This window comes from Mus caroli, unplaced genomic scaffold (genome assembly GCF_978045245.1).
Source record: "Mus caroli unplaced genomic scaffold, Mus_caroli_1 scaffold_13, whole genome shotgun sequence".
Classification (NCBI taxonomy): Eukaryota; Metazoa; Chordata; class Mammalia; order Rodentia; family Muridae; genus Mus; species Mus caroli.
In genome coordinates this window covers 1,564,514-1,585,128 of record NW_028227268.1, presented here as the reverse complement: position 1 = coordinate 1,585,128, position 20,615 = coordinate 1,564,514, and the positions used below count along the sequence as shown (strand labels likewise).

The 20,615-nt window shown below is 49.3% G+C and overlaps 3 protein-coding genes across 3 annotated transcripts in view; 1 reads left to right on the top strand and 2 right to left on the bottom strand.

The window, feature by feature from the left end:
* The window catches only part of Nploc4 (NPL4 homolog, ubiquitin recognition factor), a 57,636-nt gene extending 53,925 nt beyond the window's left edge, over window positions 1-3,711 (bottom strand). Inside the window, exon 1 of the mRNA XM_021176269.3 lies at window positions 3,504-3,711. Coding sequence (XP_021031928.1) covers window positions 3,504-3,518 — 15 coding nt within the window. The 5' untranslated portion in view covers window positions 3,519-3,711. The remainder of the gene's footprint in view (window positions 1-3,503) is intronic.
* A 5,004-nt stretch (window positions 3,712-8,715) lies between these two features.
* Window positions 8,716-12,636, top strand: Tspan10 (tetraspanin 10). The gene is made up of 3 exons (XM_021177711.2): window positions 8,716-8,754; window positions 10,389-11,020; window positions 12,309-12,636. The coding sequence occupies exons 1-3, from the start codon at window positions 8,716-8,718 to the stop codon at window positions 12,634-12,636; spliced, it is 999 nt and encodes a 332-aa protein (XP_021033370.1).
* A 1,226-nt stretch (window positions 12,637-13,862) lies between these two features.
* On the bottom strand, window positions 13,863-19,765 carry Pde6g (phosphodiesterase 6G). Its single transcript, XM_021177918.3, has 4 exons — window positions 19,364-19,765; window positions 16,108-16,329; window positions 14,848-14,888; window positions 13,863-14,419 (listed from the first exon to the last, which is right to left on the bottom strand). The coding sequence occupies exons 2-4, from the start codon at window positions 16,251-16,253 to the stop codon at window positions 14,343-14,345; spliced, it is 264 nt and encodes an 87-aa protein (XP_021033577.1). The 5' UTR covers window positions 16,254-16,329; window positions 19,364-19,765; the 3' UTR covers window positions 13,863-14,342.
* Window positions 19,766-20,615: the final 850 nt, after the last annotated feature.

Below are 20,615 nucleotides of genomic sequence, written 5' to 3'. Positions count from 1 at the left end.
ATGCATGGAAGCTCTCAACTGTCTGTAATTCTAGTTCCAAGGGATGCACTACCCACTTCTGCTCCTCAGCACCCTACATGCAAAGGGGCACATAAATTCATACAACATATATAAAACAAAAAAGATAAATTAATTTTAAAATAAAACAAAATAAAGGTCCTTAATACCATGGTAAACTCAAACAGGTTTTCTTGGATTTCCATGGCAAGCAAAGATAAAAATGTTGGCTGGCCTCTAAGTATGTCAGACATAGGCCCACTTTCGAGAACTTGACATGTATACTGATCCAGACCTTCTGAGAACATGTCATTCATTTGCCAGCCACTGCTGGCAGCCTCTGCTTTAGTAAAGGCCTGTAAACCAGGCAGCTGTTGCCCAGCCACTTGAGGACTGACAGGGAAGACACAGAATAGCTCAGAAAACACCTCTATTTTAGTGCTTTCACCAGCAGTCACTAATGGTGCACTGTACAGAAAATACGTGAAACAAAGACTTCTACTGACACACCGAGTGAGGAATTCCATAATGGCTTATAGTCAACTGAATTTTGTCTCCTTTTGTTAAATTGTTTAAGAATAATGCAGGTTCTTCTAAAATACTATGACTGTGCCTCTCAATTTCTAGTGACTTTCACGTGGCTTTGTCCAGTATGTTCGATATTAAAAACTCTGTTCTGGATAAAGGGCATAAAGCTGTGTACCCATTTGCTTCTGATCCACATCTGTCTCGTTTCCTCTCTGATAAGTGAGCACTGATTTTCAGAACACTCTTCACATGAAATTTGATGCCTAGGAAAAACACCTCACATATATTTCACTCTGCATCCTGTCTCCAACACTGTGACACGTGATAGTGAAGACCTTGCTAAGGCTCTACAAATGCTCCTTCATTCTGTCACTCACCCTGGCACAATGAGAAAGCAGCAGCAAGAGAAATCCATTTGTTGGCTGATTTTGGTTTGGTTGTACACATGATGCAGACCAGACAAGTTTCAAACCCTTAGGAACCTGACTCAGGTTCCGAAATCCTGGGATTAAAGGCCTATGCCACAATGCCTTGCTTACCAAAGAAGAATTCTAAAGTGTAAAGTCACTCTACCTGATGGGAGTATGGGTTTAAGAAGAAACAACCATGTACTGAGAAAAGTTTTGGATTAACCTCTGACAGGCTGCAAAAGAGAATACATGGAACAGACAGATTTGGCCTTGTGGAGAACACAGACTCTTAATGTTAGAAGTGGGGCTGGAGAGATGGCTCAGCAGTTAAGAGCACTGGCTGCTCTTCTAGAGGTCCTGAGTTCAATTCCCAGCAACCACATGCTGGTTCACAACCCGTCTATACTGGCATCTGATGCCCTCTTCTGACATGCAGGTGTACATGCAAACAGAAACAAAATACATAAATAAATTTTTTTTAAAAATGTCAAATGTGTGGAAACAAGCAGCAGTAGCTCCACGTATCTGGGAAGCTGAGGAATTTGAGCACTGGAGATAGAAGACAGCCTGGACAACATAGCTGAGTCTGGGCCACAAAGTAAAAAACAAAAACAAAAACAGAAAGAGAAAGATCAAAATTAAAAGAATAGAAATTTTCTTGGGGGCTGGAGAGATGTCTCAGCAGTTAAGAGCACCGACTGTTCTTCCAAAGGTCCTGAGTTCAAATTCCAGCAACCACATGGTGGCTCACATACATCGGTAATGAGATCTGATGCCCTCTTCTGGAATGTCTGAAGACAGCTACAGTGTACTTACATATAATAAATAAATAAATAAATAAATAAATAAATAAATCTTTAAAAAAGAAAGAAAGAAATTTTCTTGGAAGAGTGGTTGAGTTTTTAACATTATCCCTACAGAAATTCTTTGAAGACCTCCCTTTGAATTCAAAGCAAACAGGCCTGGAGAGGTGGCTCAGCAGGTACACTCACTCACTCTCTGCTCCTGCAGAGCATCTGAGTTCAGTCCCCAGCATCCACAACTGCCTGCCTGTAACTTCAGCCCCAGGGGATCCAACACCTTTAGCTTCTAGCAACAACTGCCCTCATGTGCTCACACCCACATATACACATAATTCTTTCCAAATGAGGCTAGTGAGCTGGCTTATGCACAAAGAGCACTGCTTGCTCTTCCAGGGGAACTGGTTCAATTCCCAGCACAGCCTGTTCCTGAGGATCCAAAGCCTCCTCTGCCCTCCTTAACAACCAGGTGTGGTACACATATAGGAAGGTAAAACGCCCATATAATAAAATAAATATATAAGTCTTAAAAGCAAAACTTCTAAAATCAACTTCTGAAGAGTATATTAACCTGAGAAAGTCGATTTAAGACCCACTGATGCCCAAGTCAGCCTTTGGAACACCTGAACACACTGCTTAACCTCAGTAAAGAGCATTTAAATAAGTAGAAAGTTTAAAAAGAGGATTGACCTACTGATACCTCACCTATTTCTAGGCAAGTCATCTGTGATGGTAAATTTAAGTTTTAAAACTAAGTCAGCCTTTCTTTCTCTGGTTTCTCTGCATTGTCTGCATCCAGGATAGAAAATACAGAGAGAACAAGAAGACCCCTAAATGAAGCTGTGAGCAAAGAGAAGCTGCCCTCAGAGAAAAGCCTTAACTCTTAGCCTGCCAGAAATGTCTGCAGTGAGATAAGTGAGGCGGGAGGATGTCAAGGTCAAGGACGGCCTGGGATAAAGTAGTAAGACTGTCTCAAAACACAAACAAAACTCAAGAGCTATACTACCCTGGAAATCCAGAGAGATGTGATGTTCTCGAATGCAGGAAACCACTGAAGAGCTGTCTCAGGCCTAAGGCAACCACCATGATTCCGATCCCATGGAAATCCCCAATATTCCTCCATGTTGGCCCTAGTTATTCTGTCAGAACGGTCTGTTACTCCTATCACTTCCCAACCCCTGCCACATATGCTCTGGAGAGAAACTCGCACAGGTTAACAAACGGCTGGTTTTCCTCTCCTTTTACTGACTTATTTCATGGGGCTGGGGGTGACAGTCTCTACTGTCAGGCTAAAGTGGAATCGGCCTTCTTTATGACACTCCTTTTAAACAGGTGGTCGTCAAGTCGCCTGTGTCAAAGAGGAGCCAGTCCCGCCTGTTTTTGGTTGGCCCCCATGGCCGCGTCCTCTGTGGGAAAGGGGTTCCCCTAATGATGCCCTTTTCTTCTCCGGTCGACTCTTCCGGAGTGAAATCGTGACGAGGCACTGTCGGGATGGGGGAGGAGAGAAGGACGTACCCGGCTTCGGGGCCTGGGAAGAGGCCAACGTCCCCTACGGCAGCGGGGAAGAAGAAGGCCGCTCCGCTCGGACCGTTCGGCCTCCTTCCCGCCAGCCTTTCCGGGCTCGGCCAGGGCAGGTACCTCCTCAAACCCGGGGCGTGCGAGGAGGAGGCGCCGGCTCCGAGCACCGTCCAGCGCTGGCCCGCCCAGGACGCCCGCAAATCTGCTGCCTCATCCCAGCGCCCCGCTCCCTCCCGGCCGCCGCACTCACGATGCTCTCGGCCATGGCGGCCGCTCCAGTCTCCGGGCTCGGGCCCCGGGCTCCCGCCGCCTGTCTCCCCAAGGGCCTCGCAGCCCCGGCCTCGGCCTCAGCCCCGGCCCCGGCCTCCCGCCGCCGCCGCCACCGCCGCTCCAGCTTCGCCGCCCGGCTCCGCCAGTACCGATGTCCGGTGCTTCGCTCAACACACTCCGCCAGGCGGAGAGAGAGGCGAAACAAGGTTCCGGCCCCGCCAACGGCCGCGCGCATGCGCCAAGTGGTGCCGCGCGTCCCTGGTCGGTGCCCCCTCACCCTCCACCCCCTTCCCCAGGCGTGAGTCTAGCCCAGCCTAGGAGGCTGGGCCCAGGACCCTGGGTTCAGAAGACTGTGCCAGGAGAGCCATATTACTGAAAGTTCGAGCAATGCAAAAAAGCTGCAAGAAAAGGCGAGCGTCGAGATCTCGCTCAAATATAACCGTTACGGAACTTTTGTACCTTCTTCACAATTTTCCAGCAATGAGCTGGAGTTTCTCCCTTTGTACTGAACTTTGTAACTGCACATGATTTGAAGTAGAAGACTTTATGGAAATCTCTTAAGAGGCTAAACGCCTCCGAATTTTTATTTGATTTTTTTTTTGTTGTTGTTATTGTTTTGGCTTCTGTTTTATTTATTCATTTATTTGTTTATTTATTTTAAGACAGGGTCTCACTAAATATGGCCTTGGCTGTAGACCAGGTTGGCTTGGAACTCACAGTGCTGGGCCTGCCTCAGTGCTGGGATTGAAAGGCAGGCCCCCTTTCCTGCCTCCGATGGTTCGATTTATGAGTGTACTAAACTCCGATTATGTTTTAGACTGTTTTATTTATTTGTTGTTTTAGATATAATATATTTTACTGTATACATTATATATTGTATATAATACACATTATATACAATATGTTTTATTGAAAGAACTTGTTAAGACATAGTGTTGGCTGTCCTGGAGCTAGCTCTGTAAACCAGGCTGGCCTTGAACTGACAGAGATCCACCTACCTCTGCCTCCCGAGTGCTGGGATTAAAGTTCTATACCACCACCACCACCCAACTAAACTTTTTTTTTTAAGTTTTTAATATATTTTATATATATGAGTTTTTTGCCTGCATGTGTTTGGCTGCACCACAAGTGCCTGATGCCTGAGAACATCGGAAGAGGGAGTGGATCCCTTAGAACTAGAGTTTCAGATGATGTGGGTACTGGAAACCAAAAGCAAATCCTCTGGTACAGCACCAAGCACCACTCCAGCCCTGACCTTGAACTTTCAATCTACCTGTCTCTGCCTCCTCTTGCTGGGGTTACAGGAGTGTGTCATCACACCCAATTCTGTGGATACTGGGGTAAAACCCAGGCTTCTTAGGAAAGCTCTCTACAAAATCATGCACATCCAAGGCCCATTTCAATCCTGGTCTCATGTAGTCCAAGCTGGTTTCAAGTCTGAAATCTTCCTATCTGCTTCCTGGATGATGGGATTATAGGTGTACACCCCCACACCCGGCTCCCCTCTTAAGTCCATCGAACCATCACTGTCAATGTCAGTGCTGATAACACACACTCTGTAACCTCTGTTATTTAATTTGGGCTTATTCATTCCATCAACAAAATTTACTGCATGCTAACTTAGTGTGTGTGTGTGTGTGTGTGTGTGTGTGACACGGCCTTTACATTTGGTGGTAGAGGAGGACATAGGCTCCTGCCTTGGACCAGTTACCCCACAGGGAGATCAGCTTGCAAATGTGTAACATGGAGTGGATGTTAACGATGAATTTATGACCAGAGTAAGGACAGAAGTGGAGGGTGAGATAGACGTTAAAATAAGATGACCAGGAGAAGCCAGGCATGGTGGCACACACGCCTTTAATCCCAGCACTCAGGAGGCAGAGGCAGGCAGATTTCTGAGTTCAAGGCCAGCCTGGTCTACAAAGTGAGTTCCAGGACAGCCAGGGCTACACAGAGAAACCCTGTCTCAAGCACACACACACACACAGACACACACAAAGATGACCAGGAGCTGGAGAGATGGCTCAACTGTTGAGAACATTGACTTCTCTTCCAGAGGTCCTGAGTTCCACTCTCAGCATCACCAAGGTGGCTCACAACCTGCTGTAACTCCAGTTCCAGGGGATCCAATGGCCCCTTCTGGCATGAAGACTAAACACATACACACACACACACACACACACAAACACACATATGATGGAATGGTCAGGAGGCCAAGTGAATCAAAGTTCATACCAAGCCAGATGACTTGAGGTTACCCCTAAACTCGCAAAGTGGAAGGAAAAACAAATTCTTGAACATTGTCTTTTGACCTTCACACACACATTAGAGCACACAGACACACACAGGTACACACAGATATACACAGACACACACACACAGGTACACACAGGCACCCACACAGGTACACACAGCCACACACAGGCACACACACACACACACACACACACACTTTTCTTTAAGGTTGGGCTGAGTGTGATAGCGCGCATACATTTAATCCCAGCACTTTGGAAGCACAGATAGGTGATGCTCTGAGCTCAAGGCTAGCCTGGTCTACATAGGAAGTTCCAGGGCATCCAGAGCTAAACAATGAGACCCTGTCTCAAAATAAAATAATAAAATAAAATAAAGATGGTTAGGGTTGACAGAACCTAGACACACCCGGGAAGAAGGAACTTCAGGTGAAGCCTTGATCACATTGTTTCCTGTGGTCTTACTGTGAGAGGCTGTCCTGACAGACAGTTGTGAAAAGGCTGCTCCACTGCTGGTAGCACCATACCCTAGGCAGGTAGGCCCAAGATATGTAACAAAGCTAGCTGAGCATGAGTCAGAAAATAGGCCGGGGACGGGGAACAGTATTTCTTTATAGCCTTTGTCTCCATCCTTCGTCCAGGTTCTTCCTTGAGTTCCTAGCTGACTTCCTCTCTGTGGAACATAGTCATCTGCAAAGAAACCTTCAGAAGTCCTACCTATGCTGCCTTTTCACTGGCTGCCAGGTCCATCAGGATCCTGGTGCTTTTGCTGCCCTGGTCCAGGTATATGCTAACATGCCCAGCCTGAATATTTCCTACAAGAGGAATTGAATTAAAAAGTGACTTTAGCCAGGTAGTGGTGGTGCATGTCTTTAAGCTTAGCATTTGGGAGGCAAAGACAGGAGGTACTGAGTTCGAGGCCAGCCTGGTTTAGCAAGGACTACACAGAGAACCACTGCCTTGAAACCCCCCAAAAAACAAAAGAATGTAGTCTTTTTGCAAAAATTGCAGGCACACACCACAGTAGGGCTATAACTCTGTGAGGTCCTAGATTTCATCCTCAACACTTCAGGTGGGGAGGATGCTGAGAGCTCTGGGTGTTGCTTCTAGGAATTTGGCATCTGTCACTGGGCTTGGACAAGGAGGTAGGCTGAGGTAAGAATATTAAAAACAGGGCTGGTGAGATGGCTCAGTGGGTAAGAGCACCCGACTGCTCTTCCGAAGGTCCAGAGTTCAAATCCCAGCAACCACATGGTGGCTCACAACCATCCGTAACGAGATCTGGCGCCCTCTTCTGGAGTGTCTGAAGACAGCTACAGTGTACTTACATGTAATAAATAAATAAATCTTAAAAAAAAAAAAAAAAGAATATTAGAAACAGAGACCATGGGGCTTTGTGTACTGCTCTGCTGAATTACTGCCTTGTGTGATCTCTTTGCTTACCACTTTACTTAGTTACTATCTTTTTTTTTTTTTTTTTTTTTTTTGAGACAGGGTTTCTCTGTGTAGCCCTGGCTGTCCTGGAACTCACTTTGTAGACCAGGCTGGCCTCAAACTTAGAAATCTGCCTGCCTCTGCCTCCCAAGTGCTGGGACTAAAGGCATGCGCCACCATGCCCAGCTTGGTAATTATTATCTTGTGTGACCTTCTTGTTTACTACTTCACTTGATGACTTTGTCTTTGATCTAAGAGCTGACCATGTTTTTTGGATGCACCTAGATTGATATACAAGCAGGTGGAGCGACATAAAGCTGCTTCAGCCTCAGCACGGGCTGGAGTCAGATTATCATTTTTCTCTAACTGTTTTTCTCCTTTCAATCCTCACTCCCTCACTTGAGACCCTGTTGACTGACTGAGCTGGCTTGGTCAGGGGAAGAAAAAAAAATGGGGTGTTGCTGCTGCTGCTGTTGCTGCTGCTGGTGGAAGACACTGGAGGGCTCCAGGCAACAGTGACAGTGCAGTGGAGATGGGGGGTATGACAAAGGCCAGGATGCACAAGTGCTAGGCCATTCGATTGTCTGGCTTATAAAGTTATAAGTCAGAAAAATGGCAGATAAAGCTAAAAGTGGAGGCTGAGCCTGAGATGTCCATCAAAAGTTAAAACTCAGGGGAACTGGGGTCCAAACAGGAGGGACATTTGCCATGTACAGCAGAACCTTGCCCTAAACATGTCTACAGAAGGGCTTCCTGATGTCTCAAGGTCCTGTGGGCCTATAATGACACTAACACATCTACATCACACACACACACACACACACACACACACACACCAGTCAGAAGCAGGGAGACAGAGTTAGGTGGTAGGGCCCAGTGTTGACAGCCTAGGGACATGCTTTCTGTCTCCATAGTGAGTTGCATAGCTAAAGTCCTTTAGACTGGACAGTGATCACAGCAAAATCCTGCTTCCAACAAGCTTGGAGGGAAGGGACATCTGGAACGTGAATACTGAGTTGTTCTTGCTCTCCATAAACTATAAGGATAATTGGCTTTTGTGCTGCCTGTGGGGCTCCTGGGGCTGCTATTGTGAACCAGTTTGCACAGAACTGATCTTTTAGGGGTGCTGATAGGAGACCAGCTGAGCCTACGGGTCAAGACCAAAATGGGACTCAATAGTGATGGCCATGGGTCCAGCATCAGGGCCACCTTACCAAAATCATGACTGTGCAGACATTAGGGATATCCCCCGAGCCAAGGCCAAGAATTACAGGCTAGAAAGATCAGATGTGACTGTAGAAGCAGGCCCCTGCTGTAAGCCCTAAAATGTGACTCCTCACATGATACCACTGTGATCGCACTGGAGGAGGAGCTTGTAGCTCTCCAGCTCTGGCTTGTACAGTTCACAGAGAAGCCAAGGGACACCGGGACACCGTTATTTTAGGACTGTAACCTGTTCAGAGAGACACCTGCCACTGCTCTCCCTGGTTTTCTATAATTGTGTGGATGATGAAGGAAGAAGAATGCAGCCCCTTGCTGTCTCAGGTGAGCCGACACTTAATGGCCTAGCTGAGGTTGAAGATGTTTCATGGCTCTAAGGTCCTCTGGGAAGCCCCTAGACCAGGTTGCAGTCTACCTGACTCCTGGCCCCACCCCCCAGTCTAGCTGTGTGCTAGGATTTGTCATTAAGCAGATGCCAATGGGTGACTCTCTCAGACAAGGGTGGAGGTTTCACTAATCAGAAGGCTCTCTTGACCCGTGGGTACACTTGGGTGCTAGCCTTTAAGGTGCCCCCTATAGGCCTGAAAGAAATATTGATTCAGGAACAGGTAAGGGCAAATGTCCTTTGAGGCTGATTGTGGACTGACTCTGTGGCCTCAGGCAGTCTTAATGCTGCCAGTGGGCTCTGGCAGGTTGTCCTTTTACTCTGACAGACTCAGGCTGACAGAAAACCTTCACATATTCTGCTCCAAATTTAGGGTGAAAGAGCAATCCACACAGCTGGACAAGCTTCTTCCTGTGGTACGGGGATGAAATGGGACCCTTGCCTAGATACCTGGCTGTAGTCATGCCTAAGTCACACTGTCATTCCAAAAACCAGGTTACCCTATCTCCTTGTAAAGGGTCTCTCTCAGGTCTGCCTCCTTGCCTCCTCTAGATTCCTGCCCCGGGTCTATTGGCTGCCTCTCTTCCAGCCCAGGAAGCCAGGCAGGCAGTACCTAGGCAACTTCTCCCTGCATCCTCTATACTAGGTTCAGCATAGTGTCCACACTTGACCTAGGTTCAGTCGGTGGGTCCGAGATGATACAAAGAAAACAAGGTTGGTTTCACGCAGAAGGGTAGAAGGGGTAGTCACGGGACCAGCTTCTCTATCCCAGGCAGCCTGCACTTATGGCTTGGGTGGGAAAGTCCCTCTTGTGACTGCACAAAGTCACTGCTGGTGGGGCACTATACACTGATTCCAGCACAGAGACCATTCCAAGACTAGGGAAGTAGACCCACCTGCCATGATTCTGCCATGTTGGAGGAATAGAAATCCTGACCCATGAATAGCAAGTCTGGGCAAGAAATCCTGACCCATGAATAGCAAGTCTGGGCAAGACCACGCTGATCCATCTTTCACAAGGGTATAGAAGAAAGGGAGTGGGTCCATCTTTTCTTTTTTTTTTTTTTAAAGATTTATTTATTTATTATATGTAAGTACACTGTAGCTGTCTTCAGACACTCCAGAAGAGGGCGCCAGATCTCGTTACGGATGGTTGTGAGCCACCATGTGGTTGCTGGGATTTGAACTCGGGACCTTCGGAAGAGCAGTCGGGTGCTCTTACCCACTGAGCCATCTCTCCAGCCCCGAGTGGGTCCATCTTGTAACTGCTGCTCTGCCCTCTGTTTACCAGGGACCTTTCAGGGAGCTGCCATTATACTGTCCTAATGGAGATCGGCCTCACGCATCGACCCTGGAAAACAGTGAACTAGGACCCTCACTGCCCTTTTAGATCACAAGTCCCCAGGCCCCAAGCCACCGATTCTTCAAAACTTTACTTCCTTCCATAAACTTCCTCTAAGCCCACCCCAGCCTCAGCCCCTCTCTGGTGAGGCCTCACCCCTGCTTGATGTCACAGAGTCTGAGTGACTGAGGTCTCACCGATGCATCCTCTAAGTTTCCTCTCCTTCTGCAGGACACCGCTGGCCGAGAGCACCCACTCACCAGGAATAGTCCACCTACCGCAAATATTCCACGTCCAGCACCCTGGGAGAATCAGAAAGGGTCCTGGGACTGCAGGTGCTGTCCTGGAGCAAAGCGCCAGGCCTGGAGGGAAGGCCAGGCCTCCTCCCTCCCACTTTCCACAGGGAGCAACTGTGTCAAGTATCTGATTTTCCTCTCTAACTTCCTCTTCTCCTTGCCGTCTCTGCTGGCCCTAGCTGCAGGGCTCTGGGGCCTGACTGTTAAAAGGTCTCAGGGGATTGGCTGGGGTGGACCCGTGCCGACAGACCCTATGCTGATGCTGGTGCTGGGAGGCCTGGTGGTCAGCGTGGTGAGCCTGTCTGGATGTCTAGGTGCTTTCTGTGAGAACAGCTGCCTGTTGCACTGGTACTGTGGGGCTGTCCTCTTTTGTCTGGCACTGGAAGCCCTGGCAGGGGTTCTCATGGTAACCTTCTGGAAGCCACTGCAGGATAGCCTGAAGTATACACTTCATGCAGCCATCATTCACTACTGGGATGACCCAGACCTGCACTTCCTCCTCGACCAAGTCCAGCTGGGGCTGCAATGCTGTGGGGCAGTATCCTACCAGGACTGGCAACAGAACCTGTGAGTGTCCCCCAAACGCCACGTGGGTGAGAGAGGGGGTGGTCTAGATGCCTCACTCAACCATTTGAGCATGCATGCATATACATGTGTGTGTGTGAGTGTTCTTGTGTGCACACACAACCACATGCCCTGCACTCCTGCTTCCACATGCCTGTACACAAGTGTAGTTGTGTAAAACATATACCCTCATCTACTTTCGTATATCATTCTTTTTTAAAACACAAAATGAAGTCTCATACTGAGGCTCACACATATTATATTAGACAGACATGCAAATGTGTGTGCTTACTCATGAGGTGTGGGTCATGAGTCTTGAGCCTAAAGAAGCCCATCTTTGGCCAATTCTAGGGCCTAGACTTAGCTTGTCCGCATTTCAGTGACAAGAAAAATACCTTAGTGGTGGCTCAGGTCATCAATCTACAACTATATCTATGTGTTCATGTGAGTGTGGTTAAACTTCCAATCTAGGCACGGCACAATGTTTTATGTTCTGCTTGAGGGTCCCTGTTTTGTCTGCTTCCTCCAGTACACAGATAGTCTGAGCATCACCTGTCCTTGTGACCTCCAGGATAGACATTATGTTCCCTCTCAGAAGTCTCTGAAGTCAGTTGATATTGAGGGATGGAGACAGAGGGGCTCTAAAGACTGGTTATTTATTCCTAGCATAGCTGCAACTTATTGTGCTTCAGTGTTCCTGGCACCCTGCAGAGCACCCCCAGGTCTCTGGGGGAACCTGCCAGAGTGTGTTCTGTTCATGGTTGTCAGGGCCAGTGAGGTCCAGACCTGTGAAAACCTGCAGCTGAGGCTCCTTAGCCACCAAGGGGTTCCTCATATCTCCAAGACTTTGGCTGCTGCCCAGGAACATCTCTTCTTACTGCAGCCCCTTCTGGAAACTTCTGTGGAAGCTCAGTCTACTTCCTCTCTGACATTGCCTGCTCAGATAAACTCACAGTGTGGATGGGACAAGGTCTTGTCACCTCCTCTCCTCCAATCACCTCATTAAACATGTCTCTGTCTGCTAAGACAAACACTCTACCCCACCTTCACCCCTGGTGTGCAAGTATAGAATAGTGTAAGCACAATGATCTGAGAAGCTGGTGTTCTGTGTGCGCATTTGTGTGCTTGTGTATGTATATACATGCTTCTTCATATGCGTGTGTGTGCACATGTGTGTGTCTGTATGTGAGTGTCTGTGTGTGTGTGTGTGTGTGTGTGAGAGAGAGAGAGAGAGAGAGAGAGAGTTTGAAGGCAGCCTTCTCTCCAGGACTAAACCTTATGTGCCCTGCAGGTACTTTAACTGCAGCTCTCCCGGGGTGCAAGCCTGCAGCCTTCCAGCATCCTGCTGCATCAACCCCCAGGAAGACGGAGCTGTAGTGAATACCCAATGTGGTTTCGGAGCACTGCACCTGGACCAGAATGTGGCTGGACAAGTAGTATTCCTGCAGGGCTGCTGGCCTGCGCTGCAAGAATGGCTGCGGGGGAATACTGGTGCCATAGGTGACTGTGCTGTGGCCGTTGTCATGATCCAAGGGACTGAACTCCTGTTGGCTGCCTGCCTGCTAAGGGCCCTGGCTGTCCACAAGGCAGCAGAGGACATAGAACCAGGCCCCGTGTGAGCTGCTAGCACTACCCTCCCCAGCGAACAGATCTGAGAAGACTGCACTGCAGAGTTCCAAGCTTCTCCTCACCATCCAGGGAAGGTGACAGGGCTTCCTCTCCTGGCCCTGGCTTCTTTGCTACATCTGATATCAGTCCCCATGACTCGCCTAGACAGCCTTTGTGCTGCTCCAATCTCACAATTTCACTCCTGACTCCTCAGGACCCAGCTAAGCCCATGGCTGTCTTTTGCAAAGGCCACCCTGGCAGTCTGTGTCGCACATACCTGCCTTGTGTCCCGCTACATGGCAGGAGCAGCCAGGGCTGGGGTCTTCTGGTTCCAGCCTCACCCACCTTCCCTGATCTGTCTCACACTGACTAGCTTTGGGTCCCCATTTCATCACTACTAGCTTCTCATGGGCCTCCTCTTGCTTGCTGGTCTTTGGTAAGAATTAGGGTAATGCCCAGGCTATACCCTGTGGAAAATTTTTCAGGGAAAAGAAAGACTTTGCTTATTGGTGTGTGCATTCTTATTTGTATAGTAAACTACAGATCTCACAATGACTGGGACTGTCTTTCCAAAATCAAAATGGAGACAATTCCTAGTTTCCCAGCTAGGGCTGACTGCTTGCAGAAGGCAACACAGCTCTGGTTTTATCTGTAGAGCTTACATGCTCAGTTTATGGCTGTCTCATAAGTGGGGTCTTTTTTCTTTTCTTTCTATTCTTTTTTTTTTTTTTTGGACAGAGCCTCAGGTATCGAAGGAAGGCTAGCCTTGGACTCCCTACATAGCTCAGGATGATCTATCTTCAGCACTCTCCTGCCTCCAGCTCTCCAGTGCTCAGATTACAAGTGTGTACCACCATGCCCAGCACAGCGGATCCTTCTGAGAGTCATTTTCTGGTCATGCCCAAAGAATAAACATTTACCTTAAGTGTTGTGCTTTGGGGTGAGTTTAGCCATGTGTGTGGGCGTCCTCAGGTTACTGGGGGAGCACAGGAGCTGTCAGCTGTCAGTTGTCAGTCTTAGGATGGACTTGCTAGACCATGGGGTTTCTCATTAGATGCCCGTGTCTACATTTCTAGTTTTTGTCCTTGCCCACCTTTCTTCAAGAATCTGCTTCACGGACTATGGCCACCAGAGGTGAGGGTCACGGCCAGGCTCATCTGCCCAGGACCTCAAGCCTCCGTAGAGAACGGGGAAATATCAGGGGAATCAGCACAGCTCTGTCAGCGCACCTCACATAAGCAAGGACATGCTGACTTTATTTTGAAATAGAGACAAGGGACAAGAGTATGTTGGGAAGGTTGTTATAACAAATGGAGTAGCTTAGTCTCTCTTGCCACCTCACCCCAGGACAGTGTCCCACCCCAAGACACCCATCTGGAAGGGCTACAAGACAGAGGAACTTTCTCACCCTCAGAAGGCAGTTCAGGGGAACAATGGGGAGCCCTGCATTACAGCCACAAGAAGGACAGGAGGTGGGGCTGGGTCCCACTCCCTTCTTTCTGCTGACCAGTTGCTTCAGGTCAACAGGGTATCCTGTGGGAGGCTGTAGGCTCTCAGTAGCTGGTGTCAGGGCCTGTGGTTGTCCTGGGGGAGGCCACGGTAACCTGGCTAGGGACTCAGGCTCAGGCTTGGGTCCTGGACAGGGTTTGCAGAGGGGAGAGGGGGGAGGGGGTCTTCAGCAGGTTTCTTCCCCAGGGCTCACATAGCAGCGATCTGACTAAATGATGCCATACTGGGCCAGCTCGTGCAGCTCTAGGTGATTGAAGGCCTCCCAAGGGCAGATGACAGTGATATCTGCAGGAAAGATGTGATTAAGGAAACACCGTGACCCCGGGCCCACCCATTTCCTGCTGCCTCACTTTTCACTCCCTGAATGAAAGCATGTCTGTCTAGGATGAGAGTCTAGGCTACGGTTGTAGACTTCCTCTTGTGTTCTGGGTATTGCCTGCAGTAGAGAGGATGTTGTAGGCCCAAATAGGGGAGCTCAGGGGACCCCTGTGCCAAAGCTGGAAGGAGAGGCAAAGGTTTCTCCTGTGCGTGGTGAACCTACCCATGGGGAAACCCCTCTCAGTGGAACCCGAAGCTTGATGTTGAGAGAAACAAGGGACCCGAGGGGAGGCAGGTTAAGCAATAAACAGAGGATCCTGGGACCTGTGGGATGTCTGAAGGATGTAGGGGACTTAATAGGGCTGTCTAGATGCAACAATCCCAAGCTGTCATACCTGTCCCCAGGCCTTCCATTCCAGGGATGTCATCCCCAAACCTGCAATGACAGTAGTTAAGGATGTTATGTCCAGGTCTAGATCTAGCCATCCCCGGAACCCAGACTGAAGGTCTCCTCCCCTACGTCCACTGCTGGGCAGGAGCTGAGGGCTCCCTTCCACCACCGGGTGCCTAGCATGCGTCTCTGAGATTCACAGGCTGAGGACCAGGGAAGGAAGGGTGAGCCCATGGACCGGCACCCCCACAGTGTGGCCTGGGTGAGCATGGGTCTCAACGTGCGGGCTATGGTTTGTCCCTAAAAGACACACATGCTGGAAATCAGTCCCCAGCGCAACAGTCTTGGGAGGTGGTGGAGCTTTAGGAAGGGGCCAAGTAGAAAGTGATTGGTTTAGGCTGGAGAGATGGCTCAGTGGTTAAGAGCACTGACTGCTCTTCCAAAGGTAATGAGTTCAATTCCCAGCAACCACATGGTGGATCACAATCATCTGTAATGAGATGTGATGCCCTCTTCTGGTGTGTGTGAAGACAGCTATAGTATACTCATATACATTAAATAAATCTCTTTAAAAAAAAAAAAGGAAAGTGATTGAGTCATGAAGAACATTACAATGGATTAGTGCCAATCTAGTTTCCTCTACCTACATATGATCTGTCTCTTTTTCAGCACTCCTGCCAAGATGCCATCCTCCAGGTTGTAATATCCCTACAGGGTCTTTTCCAGAGGCCAAACAGTTGAGAGCACCCCTCCTGGAACTTTCAATCTCCAAAACTGTGGCCACAACAAATCTTTTCTGCAAAAGTATGTTGTCATAGCAACAGACAGCTGGCTAAGACAGAGTTTCTGGGTGTTCATTTGTAGGTGTCTGTGTGTGCACAGGAGAAAGAGCTGGAGGTACACACACATTCCTGAGGAGGTTCCAGCACACTGCTTCCCAGACCTGCCTGGCTGCAGCTCTGGAGTCAGTGATAGGTCCTTGGTTCCCCTCGCACTCCTGAGGCCCCAGTCACAAAGATGAGGACACAGTGCAAAGAGCCTCACCACAGCCTTCACCTTGTCCTCCCAAACAGCCCAGGAGGAGTGCTCCTTCTGTGAGAGGCTGCAGCCCAGGAGGAGTGCTCCTTCTGTGAGAGGCTGCAGCCCAGGAGGAGTGCTCCTTCTGTAAGAGGCTGCAGCCCAGGAGGAGTGCTCCTTCTGTGAGAGACAAACCCTCCTCTGTTGCTGCTTACCCTTGCACGCCTTTCTTGGGGGGCTTGCTTACCCTTGCACGCCTTTCTTGGGGGGCTTGCTCTTGAACTGCCTTGTTTGCCGCTGCTTAAACTTAGGTGGTCCTTTCCTGGGGGTGACTGGTCCTCCTATCACCCGGGTGGCTGACCGAATCTCACCCTTGGGTGGCTCCAGGTTCATGGTGAGGCTGGCAGAGACACTGCAGTGACCCTTAGCTTCTGGACTCTGTCAGGCTGGGCTGGTGTCCTCATGCAGGCTAGGGTAGACCAGGCAGATCCTTGTTAGCTCCCTTGCTTGCCCCAACAACCTCGGGAGCAGAGAGGGCTGATACCTAGGCATCACCAGCCCGACACAGAGACAGCCGACTCCACTCCAGAGAGCCACCTTCCCGTTCCATCCAGCCTCCCAGCATTGTCCTTCTGCCTGGTACCAGCAGACACCTCCCATTGCTAGGAGCCACACACAACCCCTGCACCCTTTCCATACTCCAAATCCACATCAAACCCACTTTCTGTCTTAAAGCAGGCCTTTTTACTACCTCCCCTTGCAGGTAGCCACTGAACACCCTTGTCTGCTCCCCACCCCTCCCACACACTGGAATCTGACCCAGCCTTGTCACTCTGTTGAGAGCCTTCTGAGGATAGGTACAAAGGACACTCCTTCCTGATCCTGAGGTGAGCCACTTGCCTTCTCTTCCAAGTGCTCAGGCTGCCTTCCCTAGTTCCAGGAAAGAAAGGCCTCCTCCTCTACCTCATGTTGTTCTGGATCCCCATTTCTTCATGTCATATATTGGCAAATTCTCTATCATCTATATCTATCTATCTATCTATCTATCTTTTTTAAAATATTTATTTATTATATGTAAGTACACTGTAGCTGTCTTAAAAGAGGGCATCAGAGCCGGGCGTGGTGGCGCATGCCTTTAATCCCAGCACTCGGGAGGCAGAGGCAGGTGGATTTCTGAGTTGGAGGCCAGCCTGGTCTACAAAGTGAGTGCCAGGACAGCCAGGGCTACACAGAGAAACCCTGTCTCGAAAAACCAAAAAACAAAAACAAAAAAAAAAACCAAAAAAGAGGGCATCAGATCTCATTATAGATGGTTGTGAACCACCATGTGGTTGCTGGGATTTGAACTCAGGACCTTCAGAAGAGCAGTCAGTGCTCTTTTTGTTTGTTTGTTTTATTTTTTTGTTTTGTTTTTTGTTTGTTTGTTTTTTGGAGACAGGGTTTCTCTGTGTAGCCCTGGCTAACCTGGAACTCACTTTGTAGACCAGGCTGGCCTCAAACTCAGAAATCCACCTGCCTCTGCCTCCCAAGTGCTGGGATCAAAGGCGTGTGCCACCACGTCCGGCATACAGTCAGTGCTCTTAACCGCTGAGCCATCTCTCCAGCCCCCTATCTATCTTTCTTTTTTTTTTTTTTAAAGATTTATTTATTTATTATATGTAAGTACACTGTAGCTGTCTTCAGACATTCCAGAAGAGGGCACCAGATCTCGTTACGGATGGTTGTGAGCCACCATGTGGTTGCTGGGAGTTGAACTCTGGACCTTCGGGAGAGCAGTCGGGTGCTCTTACCCACTGAGCCATCTCACCAGCCCCCTATCTATCTTTCTTGAGGCAGGGTTTCTCTGTGTAGCCCTGGCTGTCCTGGAACGCACTCTGTAGACCAGGCTGGTCTTGAACTTAGAAATCCGCCTGCCTCTGCCTCCCAAGTGCTGGGATTAAAGGCGTGCGCCACCACTGCCTGGCTTGTTACCTGTTTCTTGTGATTGGACTTGATGCTCACAAATAACCTGCACAAAATGGAGCCCAGAGCTGCCACAGGGCAGGGGCCTGTCTGTGAACAGCTGAGCTGGGGACCTCTCATCTTCATAGCTCTATGTCAGATGGCTGAGCCAGAAGCAGGCCTGGAGGAGAGTGGCCACACTGGGGTTCTCCTGGGCACAATGCCTGCTGAGGCTGCTCACTACCTCGCTGGATAGGGGCTTATTCTGGGTTGAGCATCTCCTCAGGCGCTGGTGTGGCTGAGCTTGCCTCTGCTGCCCCACATCTGGCCACAGCCTAGAAGACACTATAAAGGATGGTGCCTCTTCTTCCCTGCAGAACCACTCCCCAAGAGCTCTAAGCCCAGTGACCTTGGCCATGGACAGCACAGCTTTCTGTAATCCTATTAGTATCTGAAGGAGACTTCTAATCCCCCAGGGTTTCTAGAAAGCTGCATAAACCTCACATGCTGCTGAAGGATCTGAGGCCATACAGGTGACCCAGACAGGAGATGTTGCCCAAACCCTTAGGTTTCCCAAGGGACTACATCTTTTCTGCCCTCAATCCTATAATCCTATGTGGTATAGCACTGTCCTGTCTTTTTTTTTTTTTTTTTTTTTTTTTTTTGGTTTTTCGAGACAGGGTTTCTCTGTATAGCCCTGGCTGTCCTGGAACTCACTTTGTAGACCAGGCTGGCCTCGAACTCAGAAATCCACCTGCCTCTGCCTCCCAAGTGCTGGGATTAAAGGCGTGCGCCACCACGCCCGGCAGCACTGTCCTGTCTTAAGCCACTGTCAGTGGTTTGCTGAGAATCATAAATCTGTTGTAGGTAACACCCCACTCTAGCAGCCTAGTGGCTCCCCTCTGTCATTCCTAGATTCAGCCTCTGTGCCTGAAACCAGCACCAGCCTAGGAACCAGGACTCAGGATAAGAGACCAGGCTGCTTAGTTCCCTGGGCACCCATCTTTACTTCCTTCCCAGTGGTAAAAATACTTCTCCGAAGGCTATAAACCCCCATGGGCAGCTGTTCCCCTACAGAGCTCCAGTGATCAGTACTGTCTCCATGGAAACCATGTCTGAGCTGCCTAGCCAGGACTAACCTAAGCTGGTGCCATTCGGGTGTATGGTCAGGTTGCTGGCCTTGGTAACAGCGGCACTACCATTTGGCATTGTGGGAAATCAGAGCAGGTGATTGGGAGGATGTCCTTGCTAAAGGACAGGGGAACAGGACAGGCTCCTAAAGACTCAAGAGCTCAGCGGAGGTGGTTAAAACCTGTTAGCTTCTCCCAACCCAGGGCGAATGAGCAGTCAGTGGTTTGCTGGAACATCGGAGCTGAGAGACTAAGCAACAGGGACGCATTAAGTCTGTTGTAGGCAATAACCGCCACCCCCACCCCAGTCTAGTGGCTCCCCTCTGTCATTCCTAGATTCAGCCTCTGTGTCTGAAGCTAGCACCAGCCTAGGAACCAGGACCAGGCTAATGCCTAGCTGTCAGAAAGGACCACAGCATGGGCCATACTCACCAAGCACTGGACAGATCTCAGGAAGCCACGGGTGCCGGTTGTCTGGACCTGGGTCAGCAGAACACTGGCCTAGGAATTTATCCTTCTCCTGATGAGCGGATTACGACTCTCTTTTATGACAATACACTAATCAGATTGCTGGGCCTTGAGGGAGCCACCATTGCCTGGGATCCTGGGGGTGGGCAGAACGGGTCATACAGTTAAGGATCTGAAGAAAGGACACCCAAGTCCAGTAGGTAGCCCAGGAAAGGAGGGGAAATATGACTTCCACTGGTTGTAGGGCTGTGCCTTCCATGTACACAGCCTTTAGAAACAACTGGGCCATCTTCCGGACAGTCCTGGGCTGGGGTTATGCCTTGCTTTGTCCCACTCACTGAGGAAATGTCAGCAGATCATGATGTTCTGCGTAGCAGCCTCTATCCATTTTTTTTCCTTGCCTTTCAGCCCTGCCTCTTGCATTTCAACCCCAAGGCCCGTGCATTTGATATTCTGTGTAGTCCCATTTCCTGTGCCTGTTCCTCTAGCTTCCTCCTCTGGGGCCTCTGGGGCTCTTCTCTAGTGTCTTAGGGTCACTAGACAAGCTAGGCTAGAACACCTATTTCAGATCAGCTTCTTTTCTTCAAACTCATTTGTATGGAGCTTGGATAGAGTTGGGTTTTTGGCCAGGCAGAAAAGAAAAACAATTAGATTTTTGTTTTTCTTTTTCTTTTTTTGGTTTTTCGAGACAGGCTTTCTCTGTGCAGCCCTGGCTGTCCTGGAACTCACTCTGTAGACCAGGCAGGCCTCAAACTCAGAAATCCGCCTGCCTCTGCCTCCCGAGTGCTGGGATTAAAGGCGTGCGCCACCACGCCCGGCTCGCATCATTCTTGTCTTAACCTTTGTCGTCTACACTGAACTGGTATAGGAGGCATGTTGCACTGCTAGTGTCTTGCCCACCATGGGGCACTTCATACAGATGTGTGGTGTAAGTACCTGGGGATTAAATCGGTGGAGGCCCACTGCAAAGGGCTAGCTGTGCCTTTTTGTTGGAGGCATCTCATACCTTACAGACCTTTGCCACAATAATCAAATGTTGGAAATGCTGGCTTTTGTAGGATCCACTGGTGTTGACATTTCCTGGAGAGGTGAACAACTGTCTACCTACTCTAAGGCACTAATGACAGAAATGGTTCCACCCACGTACTGCTTGGCAAATTGATGAGCGTATTGGGTTGAGTTATAGGAGTGTGGATGATCAAAGGCAGCTGTATTA